At 39.5% G+C, this 19,508-nt stretch overlaps 1 protein-coding gene across 10 annotated transcripts in view; it reads left to right on the top strand.

Annotated features, from left to right (window-relative positions):
* Positions 1–19,508, top strand: part of AFF2 (ALF transcription elongation factor 2) — a 326,277-nt gene that overhangs the window by 200,867 nt on the left and 105,902 nt on the right. For all 10 annotated transcript variants that reach the window (XM_071813581.1, XM_071813582.1, XM_065846895.2 and 7 more), the window contains 2 exons: positions 811–847; positions 1,113–1,164. In XM_071813581.1, the coding sequence (XP_071669682.1) occupies positions 811–847; positions 1,113–1,164 (89 nt within the window). The remainder of the gene's footprint in view (positions 1–810; positions 848–1,112; positions 1,165–19,508) is intronic.

Genomic DNA, 19,508 nt, shown 5'->3' with positions numbered 1-19,508 from the left:
AACACTTCCAGCAAAGTAGTGCCTGGCTGTAAGATGAGGTTGTAAATAACACCTTAATTTTTAATGATCAAACTCTGCTTGGAAGGAAAACTGATTACAATCACTGTGGACTATAAAGGCAAGAGAAAATCTAAGCGCGAAAACACGGTGACATTAAGGAAGCAGCTTAGTTATTGTGAGCCAGCAAGAATCCTGGCATTAGCATGCTCCGTGTGACAAGCCAGCTTCTTTGCTGGTTTGAAGTTGTTGTACTTCCATTGATTTCATTGGATTTGGAACACTTTCCATCAGGTGATGATCTGCTTCCTGCGTCTTTATCAAATCCTATGTGTCACAGTCCAAGTAAAAACTGCGACTATCAATAAACGGTGACTGTGTTTCCAAGCGGCGAGATCAAAAAAGAAAGGCAGTGGTGCTGAATATAATGCATAGTTGCATTTGTGCTGCGGTCTGTTTTACATCCTAGATGGCTCATACCTGCCTGCATGGCGAAGCCTGGAGAAGGCTGGGGCCACCGTGGGTATAAATCTGGGCAGTATCTCCATGAATGGATACCTAGATTTACAGCGGCTGAGGACAAGCTCTTGTCTGAACTGTAGAAGGTCCCTCAGTGATCCTCTGTCTCCACAGTTAATGGTTTTTTCAACTAATGTCACTGGTGCTGCTTTAGCAATCACACGATCCTGTCCCTGTCCCATCTCCTTCCCTGTCTGTGCAATGCCAGTGCCCTTAATCTAGCAAGCTGAGATATGGTTTACCTTCTTCATCTTATTTAACTAATGCTGACATTGTGTGTGTTCTTCTTTGTAGGACTCCCAACATCTGACCTCAGGATACAATGTACAAAGTAGGTCTTTATCATCCTAGTCCAGGGTTGGGTGTTTGGTTTTTGTTTTGTTTTGTGTTTTTTTCCTGCTTAACATTATTAAAACAAAGGCTAAAAAATTAATTTCTGTGGTGCTAAAACAGATCGGTTCCATTTTTTTTATTACATGTTATGCATTGTGGCATGTTGTGAAACCGAGTATAATTAGATGGGCTGACAGCTTTGGGTGCATTTTAATTCTACAGTAATCTTTTGACATTTGAAAATGTGTTTCCTTTGTTTGCAGAGTGGAGTGATCCAGCAGGGAAAGTTGCAACCAAGTCAGTGCCACAAAAGTCGTAAGTATTATTATTTCCAGCTTTAAGTCTCATTTTGAATTTATCATGAAGAATGAGCTTATTTCTCCAAAGGTAACTAAAATCCAGCTCTGCTCATAATCTTGTCCTGGTGTTCAGGTGTTCTCAGTAGTCCTTAAAAATTAACCATAAACCAGTTTTATATTTTCAGTGCTTATTACTGTTTCTTCTTTTTAAGCATTAGCTAACAGAGGTATGTGTGAAAGATGAGTTTATTAAGCAGAAATAATGCTGATTTTGGTCGTAGAGCTTGCCAAAATTAAATCACTTTTATGGTTCTCTCATCAGATACTAAGCCTCTTACAATAGAAAATGCAACCCTGTGAACAGATGATGCAGGAATTTTTACATTCATACAGTGAGAGTAAAACACATCATACAGAATGATTCTGCTCGCTGGTGTTGAAAAGCTGATCTTGAGTTTCATACACTTTGAAACAGCTGAAAATCACAGATGATCTGTAAATATGACAGTTGAAAATTGTAGAAGAGCTAATTCTCCATTGTGTTAAACCATTTTTCTCTGGTGCTTCTCTGGTGTAAGGCTGCAGAAATGCAGCCGTGAGCTGAGACCGAACTGAGTTTTTACTTTTAGCCCAGTATCTCAAAGTAATTTTCAAACAGGAACTAAACAATAACTTTGAAAAGTAGGTTGTTGATTTTCTAGTTATGAAAATGCGTGGGTCTGATTTCAATTCAGAGCTGCTATTCTTTCAAGTGTTTTAAACCACTGAATACAGAACTGCACTGGCTTAACTGACATTTGTGTGAATATAGTATTTTCATTTAAAATTACTTCAAAATTATTCTAGAGGTTGCCCTTAATCTACTAAGGACGCGATTTTAAGTAAATCCCTGTAGGGGAAGAAAGATCAATGTGGAGGTACCTACAATAGGTTTTCAAATTGGATTTAAATATATTGATTCTTAGTGTAAGTTTGTGTACAGGGAAGGACTTGTTGAAGTTCAGTGATCTGTGTGTGACTATATAAGAGTGGCAGGGCGAGACTAGATGTGGGCGCCAAATCACTTGATGTACCCACCATGCTCTGAAGGTCCAGGTCTTTATTCATAAATTCAAGTCACGGAATTATGCATTGAAATAAAGATTCTTGAGCAAAGTTTTACAAAATTATGGTTAAATGACTGATTCAATTTTAAAATGACATGTGTTTTCCTCACATTGAATGAGAATTGCATAGGAATGCTAATGATAAATAGATTGATTTACGTGAATAGCAGTTATTTATGGAACTTAATAACAAATCAATTTTTGCCCTTTGCTATTTTGATTTCCAGTAAGGGCTTTTTTTAAAAAAGAATCCAACCAACTAGACCCAGTCTTGTTGGTAAAAGAGTAGATGCATTTATGTTTCAGAACATCTGAGTGATCCAAACCTAGCATCAAGCACATTCCATAAAAAAAAAAAAAAGAAAAAAAATATTATTTAATCTTAAAATGATTTTTCTCCTTAAGCAAGTGTATTTGGATTCCACTGTGAAAAATGTTTTAGTGAGTATACCATAAAATACAATATTTCAATAGTTTGTAACCAACAGTAATAGACTTGTCAATCATGGTTTATAGTTATAAGCTGAATTTCAAAAGAACAGTGCTTCAGAGCTCAGTGGTATATAGTGCATTTAATGGGACCAAAGCTCTCTATAGGAAGCCTGATATAAAACCTGAAGACACTGAGTATATTTTATGAACCAGTTGCTCTCTGTTCTGCTGCTTGATCTAAAGTTCTAGTACTATCAATCAGATTTCTGCTGCAATGAACTGCCTTCTTACGGTAGGTGATAGATTTTACACATGAGAGATCAGAGCTGCAATAAAGCTACTTTTATTTTTAGCTTCCAAATGAAGATCAGCTAACCCATTACTATCACTTTTTCTCTTTTACTGCAGAAAAATTGTTAAGGCAGCTTCTAAGGATTTCCATAGGGCTTTGGGAGGTTAGAAGGCAGTCCACTGTGAGACTTGGTATTACAAGGCCAATTTGTTTCTTTAGATCTGCATGTGCAGTTACCACCACTTTCACTGGGAATTAGAGTACTTGATGAGATAATGAAATTAAAGCAGAGAGTGGGGCAGAAAGACGTAATGGTATCAAGCAGAGCTGGATAGTGTGATCCAAATAAAACCAGAATAGATTGACAGCTCCTGCAGTCATTGTGTATTTTAATAATACAGTATTTATCAGGTATCAGTTGTACTTAGAAGAATTCTGTTTTCTAACATTGGACAGTTTCAAGGTGTATGAGTGAAATTAGAGTCCAGCTTATCCCCAATGACATTTGCCGCTCCAGTCAACCACACAGCTTGGTATGACTGACTTCAAAATTGTATCCCTCACAAATTCCCAATATATTTTGTCAATGGGCTTTGTTATCTCTATTTCAGTTTGATCAATGATTTGATTTGGGTTCATTCATCTGTATGATTTGTTAGAGACCTTTTAACCTGGACATAGAATCATAGGATCATAGAATCATTTCAGTTGGAAGAGACCCTCAGGATCATTGAGTCCAAACATAACCTAACCTAACTCTAGCACTAAACCATGTCCCTAAGAACTTCATCTAAACACCTTTTAAACACATCCAGGGATGGTGACTCCACATGTTTCTGGATATTTCCCAACTTTTGTAAGTTTACGAGCAATTCAAGTGAAACTTAAGTTATATTTTCCATTTACATTGATCCTAGTGACAGTCTTATAGATTCTGTTGACTTTGGTAAAAATCCATAAGAATTGGTAGTAATGTGCTTGCTTGACTGAGTTTATAGGATGACCGGCTAGGGATGCGTGCAGAACAAAGATACTTTACCTTCATGATGCTGTATCGTTCTCCAGCAGCCAAGCTGCCTGCACGTCATTACAGAATTCAGATGCAGATACATTGGCATCATGGAGTATCAGACCAAGGGATGTACAATCTTTGCAAGACTGATTTTCAGATGTGTGCTTTTAGGGGGCCAAACAGAGGCAACATACTGCAAGGCCGCTTAATTGATCAATGGCTTTGTAGATGGATGCAGATACATGACTTCTTGTCTAAGTAAAGGTTTCTGAAATACAAATTTCATCCTTTTTATACTATTTCAATGTACCTTATTACATCCATGTGCTGGAGAAACCAAATCCCTGGTGCTTTGCAGCAGATAAAATAGAAGATAGCGTAGTTGGGATTGTGTCTAAATTCTGCACCTATGTTGCACATGAGTACATGTAATCAACCTCTGATTCAAATTTCTACTCAAAAATATTGAAAATGAAATTTTGAACACTGATGTGTGCACGTGTGTGTACACTGTTGAATTTTTGTAGCTGCAATCAGGCTATATAAAACTATGGCGCTCGGCTTCCCTTTTCTTAATGTCAAATTCACTGTTAATCTCCATTGGGTGTTGTGCAGTCAGGTTTCAGCCTCTCTGCTCTGATTAGTTTATTATGGAGCATAGTAAGCAGGAACAGATAAGGTGCAAACAATTGTATGAGAAGGATTTTCTGTCAGCTTCCATGAATGTGAGGGTACGAACTCAGCTCTCCACTTCGGTTTCTGTTATATAATTACCATTGCAAGTGTGTCATCCTCAAACATCCAGTCCTTTTGTTCTGTTTTGGTTGTCAGCGTTTGGCCTCTGTCCACTTGGAAACTACCCAGAACGTTTTTAATCAAGCACATCCTGTGTTTCGAAATCACACTGCAGAGTAGTCTTGAGTAGTTTCCATAAAAGCCTAGCTAAAAAGAAGAATGTAATCATAATGGTATTCTTTCCTTGTCGTAAAATTACTTCCTATACTTACTGTATTAATACAGTATTAAAAGGCCCTTCTTGTGGGCTTGGTGAGCTACCGGAAACCATTAAAAACTTAGAGCAGCAAATTTTTATGGATCAGACAAAACCAGCTTATTTGATCTTTATAGAGTTTTTGTTATCCATCATACTTAATTATACACAACCTGTGCGGGGGCTACAGAACAGCTAAATACAGTGGGCTCAGCAACCAGACAAGCAGCTGACACCCTTTCTGTGATCTTTCAGCAAGGATTTTTCAAAGGGGGCTCACCACTGGTTTCACTTGGGCCAGGATTTTCCTTCATGGTTCTAAAAACATTTCAGTAAATACCAATGCTTTTCTAATCCCAGAGATTATCATAATACTTGATAGCAGCCTGTTTGAAAATGGAAATGTGCTTCGTGACATCTAACTACTTTTCCTAAGTATCTAATGGCTTTTTGGAAGTTCTCCACTGCGTCAGGGACAGCCACCTGGGAGCATGAAAAACAAAATTTGGCACCATGTTCAAGCTGTGAATTAAAGGTAATTCACAGTTTGAAATGAATCAGCATGAGGTCCTTATGAAGAGTAATCAGACATCAAGAGGATTTTACAACAAGGATCGTATATTGGGTAATGCCACAAGTAATGTTGTTCAGAACGCTCAAATCAAGATGCGTTGATGAATTCTTAACATCGAAAGGAATCGGTTTGAAAAACCTAGGATCCATTCAATGTTGATGCATCATTTCCAGTTCAATCACATGAACCAAAAATATAAAATTGATCTCCAGCTGGAATAGGAAGAATATTTCTATTTATGTATCCAACTCTATATCTGAGTTCCAGTCACAGGTGTAACACACCGAAGAAGCTGGAATTTTAGTATTTCTAATTACAGTTTTTAATAAATTATATTAAAACCGAAGAGCATCAGTTGATCCCACAGTGTAGATAGCCTGCTTTCTTTTGTAGCATACGTTCATTTTCACTTAGCGAGTGTGGCAAGCTTTAATCATGAAACTAAGTACTGCCTGTTTGTTAGAAGTAGGAAGTTCCAAAGATATTCCCTCTGGGTAAACTGGGAAAGTCATGAATACAAGGGACTTACACTGCCATGTACAAATTATGATAAGTGAAACAGCAGCGGCGTGTAATTGCAACTCCATTAATCTTTAGAGAGCTTCGGTGCACCCTGTTAAAGGAACAAACAACAAATGAAAATAGAAGGGTCTGTTTTGAGAAGATGTCTTTCATCTTTCATATTTACTGTTCTATTTCGTTAGTCAGAAGTTTGCTTTGCATCGTGTTGCTTCATGAGTTCTTGGATTTGGAGCAGATAGTAGAGATTGTATCATTTTGTTCCTCACTGCCGTAGGCTTTTCCTTTTAAGCAAAATACTAAGAAAAAGGGACTAAAACATATGAGCATTTCCTATGGACAGTTGCCTACAGAAGTAAACTTGCAAAATACTTTGACTTATGTGAAATACGTTAAAATCCAGTGTCATAATTAAAAGCCCTGTATCCTTGAAGATAAGCCCATTATTCAAAATAATTTCTAAATTAGACTTTTAATTTGTTTTCATTATTCAGCTGGATCACATACAGTTTAACCTCCCTGTCAAAATAAAGTTATTTCCTAACACATTCTTTTCCATGATTTCTTTCTCCTGACATGTTTATAAATCAGTTTAAAAGATTATGGGAAGAGAACTAAATTAATTCTCTTATGTTTTGCTGATCAATGTTGAATAATTTTTCTTAACTATCAGAGACTTACATAATTACTGCCTTCGAGAATGCCTGAAACAAGCTCACCAACTGAATTCTTGCCAGCGTTGCTGATTGCAACTCAAGTGAGCACTGAACCTTTTGAATTTCCTCTGATACTGTATAACACCCCCATTAAAAATTCAACATTCATCTGCCCTAAGTAACGAGTGGTAATTGAATACTTTGGTCTCAGGTAGGATGTGCTACTATGTCACTGCCAACTGTACGCAACCACTGGACTGCGACCATTGAAGTGTCAGTATTAATAAAGACAGGTAGAAGACACACATTAACATGTTTGGATTCAGGATGTATTTCCCTGACCAATGCGTATCAGTTCCCATTTTGGAAAGCAATTAGACTGCAAATCTGCCACAGGTTTCCTTGCAGTGAAAGAGTTTTTCCACGGCCTGCAGCATATTTTGTGCCTTCGTGGCTTAAGGCCAGTCTCAAACCAACTTTCCAATTTACATTTCTGTGGGATGGAATCACTTCCGAACTTCAGTGCAACTTCAACATTCATTTTGAAAAACAAATGTACTCAGTAAACCTGAAAATGTCAGTCAGGATAGAGCAGAGGGAGCCACCGCACTCAGTACTTCTCCCACCCATTTGTTTTGTGAGCTGCATGTTTGCCAATAAACAAACTTGCATATAAATTAACTCCTTGCTTGGCTTTCTGACCACCAGAATTTGGACCTCACCCTGCTCCCTCTTGTCTAAACTCCGACCTGTCAGTAACTTTCAGGTTCAGAGCTAAGCCATTTCTGGCTTTTTCTCCCTCATGCTCTTTGCTCTAGCCCATTTCATTCTTCCTGTCATATCTTACTGGCTTTGTAGACTTTAGTAACCTGAGACAAACTGAGAAAATTGTCACCCAGATTCATCTGCACCCTGCTGCAACATAGTCCTGTTCGGAAATGGGTGATAACCCTGAAAGAGGAATGGCATTTGCTGGGAAGCTTGGCATTCATAATACCAGAGTGGGCTTGAAACTCCCAATTTGTGTCCTAAATGTCCTAGGTAAGACCAACAGCCACTTTTCCTAATATCACAACTTAATCCTTTGCATCTTTCCTCTGAATCCCTCTGACAACCCCAATAATCCATCACATTTTTCTCAGCTTTACACTCTTCATCCAGTGGAACTTATATTGCTACCACTATCCTTTGGGCTGAGGGCTCAGCAGGGCTCCAAAGCCTACTAATTTTCTGGCCAGAGGGCTTATTTTTTATGAAGTGAAGTTCTCTCTACACCCTGTGGGGCCAGGCCGTGCTCACTGCATTATCCTCTGTCTTGGATAGCTCTTGGAGCCACAGAATAGCTTTACCTTACAAGTAGATCTTCCAAATGGTGAAAAAGGAAGATATTCCCCACTGCTGGGCTAATTACAGTTCCAAATTCCTGGACGGATTGCTGCTTTCCTGACTGGTATCCATGCATCTTGGAAGAATGCATTTTGAGACTTTCCTAATGCTATAACCACAGCTTCCCCAAAAAATGATGTAGCCCTGGAGGAGGAAGGAATTGTCTGTAGTCTCACTGCAGTAGGTGCAAACCAATTGTTCAATTAAAATCCATGTTATGGAAAGCATAGGAGGGGGCCTAGAAAATTGGCAAATAAAAAGTTATTTCCTAATTTCCACAGGAGCTTTTTATCCTTCAAAATAAAAATAGTAAACAAAATCTGAAGGTAGCTTAGGTTTCGGGAAATTGTCCCTTACTGGAAAGTCTTGTTTAGTCAAAATGCTTCACAAAATGATCTTTACAGGATTTGAAAGAAAGATGTTGACTCATCTACCTCATATTGACAAGAAAGACTTAAAGGCAGCTGTCAGGCTTATTGGAGTCTGCAAAAATTGTGAATATCTCCAATAATGAGGGGATTGCTTTCACAGCTATTTACCTGTTAGACTCTAATGAACTATTTGCTTTTTGGGTATTCCCATTAAGTTACATGCATGTAACTGTATTTTAAGGACATCCATGTGCTTTTCTGCAGAGAGAGAGAATGCAAATCAGTGCTGCCCATATTGAATTTAGGATGAATTTCAATAGTTCCAGACAAATTTGAAAGACTATACAAATCATAGAGCTTCAAGTCTGGCTGTGTGCTAGACTAGAATTTTTTGTTAGGTCAAACCTTTATCTCAGTTTCTTTTTGTGACTCTTTATGGGGAGATTGAAGAGGAACTGAAACTGGTGACCTGTCTTGACCTTTAGTACAGGATTAAAATTCCAACTTGCTGCCATGGTAACAGGGCCTTGAAAATTAGATCTTGACAGAAGCAGGGAGAAACTTAAAACTGCAACTGCTGCACTGAACTGAGGAAAGGTTGCTTACAATTTGCAGTGACAAGCTCTTAATTGAAATAATCTACCTTTCCCTGTACTTTAAAAAAAAAAAAATAAATCAAGAGAAATGGTGGGAGGGGGGAAGGTGGTGGGGTTTTTTTTAGGCAAAAATCTGTTGTCATTTGAAGTAAAGCACGTGCTGCAAATCTGCCACAGACTCTGTTATTAGAGATGGCAGCAAGTGAACCCGCGTGGTGAGGAGGGAGCCAGAGGTGCACTCGCAGAGTTCTAAACCACCACTAGACTGGCAGCAGGAGCCAAACAGTGGCCCATGTTAAATCGCAGGTTAACTTCTGATTTTTTTCTCCTTTAACTTGACACCGGGGATCAAAAGAGACATCAGTGTTGTGTCTGCCTCCCAGGATCCATGCAGTTATCTGTTCTGTAGATGTAAAGGGATAAACATAAGCTGGATAGTCCTAGTTCAGATCAAGTGTGATAGAAGTTACTCATTTTCCAATCTAATCAGTGTAACATTCAGAGGGAGATAATAGTGCAAGTCCTTCACTGTTAAAGGAGGTTAAATTGTTTTTTCCCTATGGAGAGCAGAATGCAGTTGTAACCTGAAGGGAGAAGGTGCTGAGTGTCACATAAAGTATTTCCTGCTGTTTTCCACTTTATTCAGGAATCCCTCTCATCCCAAAATCAAATAAGCTTGAAGATCAGGTTGCAACACCTTCTCATGTTAATTTGTAGTTTTCCAAAACACCTAAGTGTCCTGAGAATGCTCTGAGGACCCTGCTCCCCTTCCCAAGGTGAGGAAGGACCAGAAACAACCCGCACATAACACAGAGGGATGCTGCCTCCTAACAGCCACCATCCCGTCGTCTTTAAAGTCTCTGTAGGGATTGCTGTCTTCTTCACCAAAAAAAATCATAAAAATGTATAGGTTTTACATATCAGAGAAAGGAGGTTTCTTAATGCACAAATAGATACTGCTGAATTGGATTAGGTGCTTGTACAGCTAGATAAATGCAGCAGAACCAGATTGCTTTGTAGGTTGTATATATAGCTAAAACAGTTTAGCAACTGCAGGTAGATGGCATTAAATTTTTGGAAGAGATAGTTTTGTTAGAGCTTAGTGTCCAAACTCACTGCAAGATCCTAAAACCATGTTTGGAGTTTAAGTAGAAGGCGTGCACAGAAAAATACTGCCTTTAGTTTTCTTCAGACTGTACTACCAAAGTATTGGATTTGTTGTATATTGGTGTATTGTATAATTATAGGATAGAGGAAATATTACAGATGTTCACAAATAGAAAATTTTGGACAATGTGTTTTGTGTCATTCACTGTGTTGTTTAGAAATAATGTCTATCACTAATACTGTGCATTATCAAGGGCAGGTAAGCATTAAGCAAATGCAGGTTGTGTTGAAATAATGCGTTGTATCATCTTAATAAAACGCTGATTTCTGGAGCTGATCATTGACTTGATACACGGCAGAAAGTGAATGAGTAGATGAGCAGTTTTGAAACAAAGGAGAATAAAATCTACTTAAAGTTTCTTAGGCTCCAAGTGATATGCTTCGGTAGTGTCAGTTAAAAATAGAGGCCATTATTTGAAATTTCAAGTGTTAAATTAATTCCTAGAGTAAGTTAGTTATTTCAGAGGAGTTACTGGCAGAGATGAATTTGGCCCATCGTGTTGTACACTTGCCACTGTTACCATTTCTTGCGAAGCACCACTAATTCTGCCTTAATTACTGTCAGACTGGACTATGGAACCCTGGAGTATCTGGCAATAAAGTTGTGTTTTGCTGGGAGGGAAGGTAAAGAAACATTTGAATAGGTTTTTAAAATAAGTGTGAAATCTCTGAAGATGTACTGTTGCAGTGCATGCTGTATATCAAAATATATAAGCATCTAGTTGTAACAATGGCTTTGTAAACACATTACTGAGCAAACTATGAAAAGTAATCCACCAAGGGGCTGTTTCCCTAACTCATAAGCAGTAAGTTAAGAGACCAGAGCCATAAAGTAGATATGTGCTGTTAAAAAATACTTCCTTTTATGTGAGATCATTTTGTGTTAAGCCCAATAGATGATTCCTTTTTTATTTTTAGAGGCATGTCTTTTAATGCTTGGAAATATTTGTGTTTAAGGCTGTCTCCAGAAAAATCTGCAAATAATTCATTAATATATGAACACGGGGCAAGCAATGCTTAAGGGGGGCATGAGATGCCCACGTGTACCTCGTGTGGGCAAAGTGCAGCAGTGTCACTCAGTCCTACTGCAGCTCTCCGCTGGCTTTTTGTGCGATGACAATATTGCGATGGATAACGAGAAAAGCCTTCAGCACTGTCATTGCTTTTAGCAGCCCGCAGGCATGGCCCTGGGGGTGGTTGGAACCCCCCTCTCAGGACACACGGAGCCTCCGAGCTCTGCGGTGGCTTGGCGAGCAGGGCTGTTCACCCAGGAGCACGCAGCGTCTTCTGGACCTTTGAGGGGCCACAGTTTCCAACTAATCTTGTCAAAGCTGTCAATCGCATGTGCATGTGCACCCCAAACCAGTTCAGAGCAGCCTGATGCAAAATAGAAAGGCACGAGGTAAAACGGAACGGAATCAACCACTCTGTTCTCTTGTCGGCATCTTGCCTCCTGCCTGGCTCGGGAGCCTTCCCACCACGCAGCGTTTGTGGATGATGTCAAGAAGGAAAGGGAGATCACAACCAGAGGATGATCCGAATTCTGGGTTGATAAACTACTCTGCATTTGCCCATCATGTCTTCTGTCAAAGCAAACTGGAGTGTTTCTGGTGACTACAAGGGGAGTTTGCTCAGCTAGAGAGCAGCGCAGTCTCAGAGGGATTTTGTTCAGGAAACTGCAAAACTTGAGTAGGAAAAAGTGTTAATTGAATTATATACAAACTGGATGTGGAATTAATCTGCCATAGCCAAAAACCAGTAAAAGCTCATGTATTGCCAACTGATGACATTTCTTGTAGTTTTGTAAACTTTGCAGCTATGCAAACAGACCTAAAAATCCAATATCACCTTCCTTCTCAAAAATGCAGAACTTTCGGTGCTATTTTACTTTAGCCGAAGTGTTGCATACTATTCTTATTATTATTGATTCTTGTGAATTAAAAAAGCAACGAAACAAACAAACAAGGATTGGTATTGCTTGGATCCTTGATGACATATGGTACACAGCTCAGATTGATTAATACCAGTGAGAGAGCATTCTTTCGTTTTGCTTTGTCTCAACAACTAGAAAAAGTACCTATTTAGGGGACTGGAGAAAATGTATAGTTGAAATCTCAGACATGACTGGTCATGGTGCTGGTCTTAGAAGTAATGGGAGATTGAGACTTTTCAGAAGCAAAATCAATATGCCTGGTTATGAAGATTTTGCAGGACTCGTTTATTAGTATAACAATATGGTGTTTCAGCATTGTTGGTTTTTAAAGACTGAAGGCTTTAATAAACAGCTGTTGTTCATCTTTAGTGACTTTTCAAAAAGTCCATTCTGATAAGTGAAATTGCTTTACATGTAGTCTACAGAACACACACCATGCATCGTATTAAAAAAGAATAAAGCAAACACAATGAATCTGTTAAATTGTAATGGCTCCCAATCGTGACAAATTTGCAGATTAAAGCTCATTGAATACACATTTAAATGATAAATGATAATGGCTTGGAAAGAGCCATTATGATCTATTTCATCAATAATCCACATTTTTTGCCTTGTAACTACACCAAGGATGAACATAATGGATAATGTCTGGTGAAAAAAAATATTTTGTTTATGAAACAGAATCAGAGAAAAGAAGTTCTCAGATTAACAAATTGAAGTGGTTGTTACTGTTTGTGTATATGGTTTATACATGACAGATTTTTCCCATTATTAATATAAATCATTTACAGCTCCAGAGCTTGTATTCGGAATAAAGCATGTTTAGTCTTAGTATCCCTCAAACTGGAACTGATTTCACTGAGTTTTAGAAAACGTAAGTAAGCAGAATGAAGAAGGGATGCAGGATTAAACATTCGACATTTTTGATGGTGGATTGTTCAGCACTTGTGAACACCCACTACCCCACAAAGTTCATGAGTAGCGCTTACTGGGTTTGTCACAAACCTGTAATGTTTCCCAGGCAGAAACACGTGCGTGTTTCCTTAATTCCCTGTGCTCTGGGATTTTCTCTACCTGCCCAGAACAGCATTCAGGGTACTCCAGCAGTTCCCAAGTGCATTCAGTTCAGTCCAGATGGTGCTGATGTGTTTTGGCTCTCACGGGCATGCACCTGTAGAAGACACAGTAGGGATTTGTCAGCAAAATCTTCAAATTGTGCTGAAACAAAATTTCTTGCTGAAGAGAGTGGTCTTGGTTGCCATCTCACGCATGTACATATGATCTCATGCCTCGTCAAGTCAGGACTTCAGTGGCAAGTGCCTTTAGGACTGAGTTTTATAAAACAGCAGCAAAACTCTGTTTGGTATGAGGGGTGATAAAGTACATCTTTGTGGGGTATTCTGATTGGAAATCAGAAGTTGACTTAAAGCTGAAATTTTTGAAATTGAGTGCATATTTTCATACGTAACACCCAAAAGCTAAATCTGCTGCAAGTATGAACTGTGGTGGATTCGTTTGCTTTGGTGTGTTGCTGCGTAAGTTGAATGAGTTAACAGCGGAGCAGGATCTCGGTACCCTTAGTCATAGCAGGAATCTCAGTTAAGTCCCTAGAGTCATTGCTCCGAAGGATGTGAAGGACCTTTTTAAGAACCACATTTGGCAAGTACTTCTGGGCATTTTCTTTTTTGTGGTAACATACCACAACAAAAGAGCAAGGTCGAGTTCTAGGGCCTAGATAGCCCTCTTAAAAATATCCATGATTTAGACAGTACTATTAAAAAAAATAACTTGATATTTCACTATTGGATGTCATGTTGCACACAGCTCCCAGCCTTCACCTTAGATATTTTCACTGGGAGTGAAATACTCCAAGTGGCTGTTGTCTCAGGCAGTTGGTATCTGTAGCAATCTAGCATTAATAGCATCCCATACTACCACAATATTTTGAATTATGGAAGGGAAAGTGGAGGACTATTTAAATTTGAACACATCTTATGTAAATACTCAAGTAAAATATAAGCTTACGATGAATTTTGCAACCCTTCTCCTCCTGAAGACCGTGTGCCAAGATATTGCTAATGCCTGTGGCTGAGCCTCTGGGGCTGTGGGGATGTTCAGAAGTGCCCGTGAGGGTGAGAGCTGTGGGGACAGCTGTGGTGTCACCCCGCATTAGAGCTCCCCAAGGCAGTGCTGGGGAGCTGGCGCGTCCCCTTGGCCCACAGTGACCTCAGGCAGCGGTGCTGAGGTGTCGTGCGGTGGCGGATGCTTGACTGAGCGGCGGGAAGCCCTGTGCTGCCTCTGCATGGGCACCGGTTTGCGCAGTATGAGGTAAAAATCCCCTTCCAGCACACCGTGGTGCACTGCAGACACGGCCGTAATCCTTCAGGGGCATGAAGGTAACCAGGTGTGGGAGAAGATGGCTTGTCCTCCATCCCCAACCCTCCCATGGGTGATGGTCTCAGTGACCTATGCAGAGGTGAGCACAGAGCCGGGCCCAGGGTTCTGATACTCCGGTGGCTCCCAGGGTGACCTCTCTGGCCTCCCAAGTCCCTGCAGTCACAGGAGATGCTGTTATGGCCAAGCTAATGACTTTAAAATTTCTCATCAAATATTTGTCTTACAAAACTTGGTCCATAGATGTTCTCAGCATAGAAGGGTAGGAAGGAAGCTGTGTGTCAGCCCTGAGTGTTAAAAAAAGCTCTATTTTTAGACCTTTTTTCATAATAAGATTTTCTTAAATGACTTGCTGCAATAAATGGGTCTTTTTAAATTTGAAGTTCAGTTCTAAGTTCAGGGGTAGCCCTCGGGCACTGTGGTGGAAGATCCTTCTGCATATTACAGACTGATTATTGATAGAGTTTAACTTTATTGACCCTACTCTCTTAATTCCTAACAAAGTTTTCTAAATGTGCTCTTTGAAATCCCTACAAAGCGCTGCAGACTCTGGGTAATTCCAGAGCTGCGTCTGAGATTATTGCTTTATTACCTTCCTTCTTTCCATGCCCTTCCCCAGACAGACTGGTCCTCTGACATGTCTTTTTAATATATTCTAAGCAGAATATGGTTTTTTGTCCTTCCTATAGCTTTCTGCTTAGCATTTGTCCAGCACATCTGATCTATACAGTTGGTTCAGGCACTTTCCATTCCTGCTCTACCCCATTTTAGCAAGATACTTGCCTATACTAAATTTGCAATTTGATAGCTTTACCAGAGGGTTCAATGAAAACAGATGACGTGTTAATTCCTGTATTGACAACTGGAAATGTTCTGGAAGTCCGTAAACTGTCTACCTGTTGGACTTCCCTGAGCAGACCTGCATCTCTTCTCTTCCCAGCACCTACCATGATACAGTTTCTTGTTGGAGGGTTGACTTGACTCGTTGTCCCCCGCTGTCAAGCTTGCACGATTGAGGGGTAAAAATCCCAGTTGAATCAGAAAAGAGAAACTGAATATTTAATTCCTGCACAGGATTCTAGGGTTTATAACTTACAGCAATGCATCGTATAAATTAAGTGCCTTTTGTGCTTAAGTGCTTTTTTATTAGATACTGCTGAGATTGTTAATAGCAGGTACATTCTTTGGATTTTAGAGAAAGTTACTTGCTCTGAAGTGACTGAAAATTAAGCGAAATGTCTATCTTTAAGTAGGAAATCATTCTGAAAATGAGAGGACAATGTGTTCTTCCTTATTTAATGTTTCCACCTGCCTTGGAATGCATTGCATGAATACACAGTATGCCTAGCAATTCACCAAAGCATTTTCTTAGTCTAATTTTTTTCACTATGATGGCAAATTAGGTGCTTCTTGTAAGGGTTCACCTTAATTCATACCAAGTTTTAGAGTTCCCTCATATGTGAGTTAATAGAAAAATATTGTCTGTAAAACATTGCCTAAAATTTCAATTTTTGTCATAAATTTTCACAGAGCATTCACCTGAAAATAGAGAGGAAATATTTACTTAGAAAAAAAAAAATCAGATACATTGGGTGTCTTCTTGCCTCCTTTCCATTTTGTTTCAGAAAAAAATTAAAAAGGAAGAAATCTTAGGTTAATTACACAAATTCCCCCTGATCCTGTCCAAGCAGGATGTGCAGTGGGGGGCATAGAAGTGTCTGGAGGACCTTCTCTGGGTGGTGCTCTGATTTCAGCTCAAATGTGGCAACGCGGGAGGAATGAGTCAGAAGATGTTTAGAAAAGAAAACAGGGGAAAGTAGGAAAGAAAACTGAGGAAAATGAGCGTAACTGCCCAGTCAGCATCAGCTCTGCTCCTGTTTCTGTTGCAGCTCTCTCTGTGGGTCTCAGGAATGGCCTGGAACTGAGTGTAGGTGGTTGGTTGATAATGGTTATTACACCAAACTGAACTGGTCATGGCCTGAGACCCCCACTCCTGCTCCTCACGAGTGCCTTGTTTGGGTGTGTGATGCTTTAAGTCAAGCACTAATCATGTCGCTTGCAATATTAAAGAGAGATGTTTAAATGGTGGAGAGATGAGCATGGTAGATAAAGAGAATAACACATGTTGGGGGAAGATGAATTTGTTGTTAAGGCACTGGATTGGTGCTCAGGAGAATTTGGTTTATATTCCATCTCTAACAGGGACTTCCTGCGTGACCTTTATGGAAATTATGTCTCAGTTCTTAGTCTGTAAATAGGGATAATGTTTTTTTCCCATTCCCTGTCTTTTAAGTTCAGACAGTACAGTTGCTAGAGCAAGGACTCTTATACTGTGTTTTTGTACTGACCCAGGACAGGGTGCAGCCACATGTGTGTGATATAACCAAAGATGTGGTTAGAGATAGGAAGGGGAAAAATGTAAAGCTGCAGAATGGATGTGCATGTCACTGGTTAAGAATTTGTGGAACTTAATTTGCAATGTTTGGGATAAACCTAATGAAAACATTGCCTATTATAGACTAAGATTTTTGTAATTTTTGTGAACCTCTGTTACTTCAGTCTCTTTTAAACTCTAATAGGACTTTTTACTGAGCTGGTTTTTAGCATACATTTGGGATGAGTCCATTACCCATGAGTAGTGAACTCACAAGTGAGTTATGCGGGTAATCCCAAGAAAGTGCCAATAAACTTTTATAACGCATAACGTCATTATGGAATTTGTTTATGCCACACATTTTACACAGAAAAAAAATATTTTGGTCATATATTAGAGAGTTTATCAATTTTTATTGGTGCTATTTTTCACATCCCTCTGCCTCTAAAGCCAGGCCAAGTGAATACCAGCAATACTAGAAGGAAGGCATAGTTAGATGAAACATATGTGTGAAATCTCACTGAAAATAAAACAAGGGCCAGATTCTAATATCCTTACTCATACCAAACACCACCTCGCTCCCTGAATAGCCCCGTAGATTTCTTTGGGACCATTTGTCAAGCGAAGTGCTATTTGATATGTGCGGCAATACCCAGAATTGGCTCCATCTAAACTAGCTTTTTCTGTTTAAGCCCTCCAAAGCTTGCTGTCTTCAGTGGTTAGAAACACATATTTATGGGTTTTTATTGTTTCAAAAAGAATAATTCTCACGCTGCTTACGTGGCTTGTTTCAGCTCCTTTTTAAGAGACTTGGGTGATGCGAAGCAGAATCCCAGCACTATTATAAAGGTGAGACAGAGAAAAGCCCAGCTGAGCTTCCCACCCCATTTAATAGGTTGTGTTTGGGCAGCAGAGATTGAGGAATTTGTGCCTTCCACTTTCAGCAGCTTTACAAACTCCACCTCATACCGCTGATACACCAGATGTAAACCTGTTGCATCGATGTAATACCCTTCTCCCCATCACTTTCAGCGTATTTGCTCCCATGCCCCGTGTTCATTTCCGCTCCTCTTTGGAGCGCTTATTTCACCTTAGAGACCTGAATCCTGTATCTTTCTTAGTGCAAACACAGTGCCTTCTAAGAGAGAGTTTTTATATCTCTTCCTTTTGTTTTTCTGCTGCGGTGTTAATTTTATTGTCAAGATCATAGATCCTGAACTCGTAGTCATAAATCAATGGAAGAACTCGACTTTATTGAGAGCAGGATCAGACCATAAATGTCCTGGGTTTGTTCTTTTGTCTCGCACAAAATAACTCCACCGATAAAATGCCCTGTCTGATGATAGCTAATCAAGGATTGCTGCTTAGAGCTCCACACATAACCTAGCTATCTCCACATTAACCTCCTCCTTTCATTTCCTTGGTTATGGTGAATAGGAAACAGTTATTGAACCGCAGTTATGTTCATAGAAACCATTTGATTAATTGACTGTGTTTTGAACTCTTGTGACCTGAGGCTGAAATATAGCTCAGACAAAAGTGACAGAAGCCCAGCGATGGGATGGGGCTATAAAAGAGCACTAGTAAACTGTCCGTGAGCAGCCCACATTCGTGTTCTTGTCTATTCTTGTGGAACTTGCTAAAAGTAAAGACAGATGTCCAGCTTATCTCATGGAGTCAATAGCAATAATATGTATGGATGCTGCTCGCTGCAAGTTGAGCCTGCTCCTGCTGTCACTACATCTTTATGCATCCACAGGGAGAAAACCTGGAAGGTAGAGGGAGGAAAAATAGTATTGCCAGAAATCCCTGTAGGCTATCTGAGAAGGAGTGGATGTGTAAAGCATTTCTTTCTGCATAAACATTTAGAAATCAAGCTCTCATAAGTCAGGGATCCACCAAATGTGGTGTGAAGAGGCAGATGAAGCCTGCCTTCTGGCATGCCAGCATTTGCTGATTGATTTGGAATGCAGAAGGGCCCTTTTTATTTTTATTTTAAAATTTGAACCACATCTTAATACAAATCAGGTGAAAAATAAATTGAAAAATAGCAAGCCTGAGATTACAGATGTGCCAGCTTCATATTGTTCAGTTTAGCTGAGGTCATAGTCAAACCCATCAAGTTCACGTCGTTTAGTGTACAGCCACTGAGGTAATATTCAAACAAAAGAAAAGCAGTCAGAATACTGATATGCTCCTACTTTGCCAGCTGCCCTCATTCAGCTGTACAAAGCACACTGGCTTCAGCTATGTAAGGAACTCTAAATCAGTAAGGAATACAGGTTTTTAAAAGGATATTCTGTTCCAAACAACCTACCCCTGCTCCGGCTCTCTGACTTTACATCAGTCATAAAGAGGAAATACCTCTCCTAATATGCAGTTTCAGATTCTGAAATTTAAAATGTAAGAGCTATGCTAATGATGATGCAGTTAATTTAGACAGACAAATTTTTCAACAGGGACATTTATATTCTACTCAGTGGTTTAGAAAAGGTTGAACTTCCTAGAAAGCTTACAAGTAGAATTACTGGCATCTGTCCCTCCTCCATACTGGTGA

The sequence above is a fragment of the Patagioenas fasciata genome, chromosome 11, assembly GCF_037038585.1.
Source record: "Patagioenas fasciata isolate bPatFas1 chromosome 11, bPatFas1.hap1, whole genome shotgun sequence".
NCBI lineage: Eukaryota > Metazoa > Chordata > Aves > Columbiformes > Columbidae > Patagioenas > Patagioenas fasciata.
The sequence above is the reverse complement of the archived record's forward strand: the minus strand, read 5'-3'. Positions and strand labels throughout refer to the sequence as shown.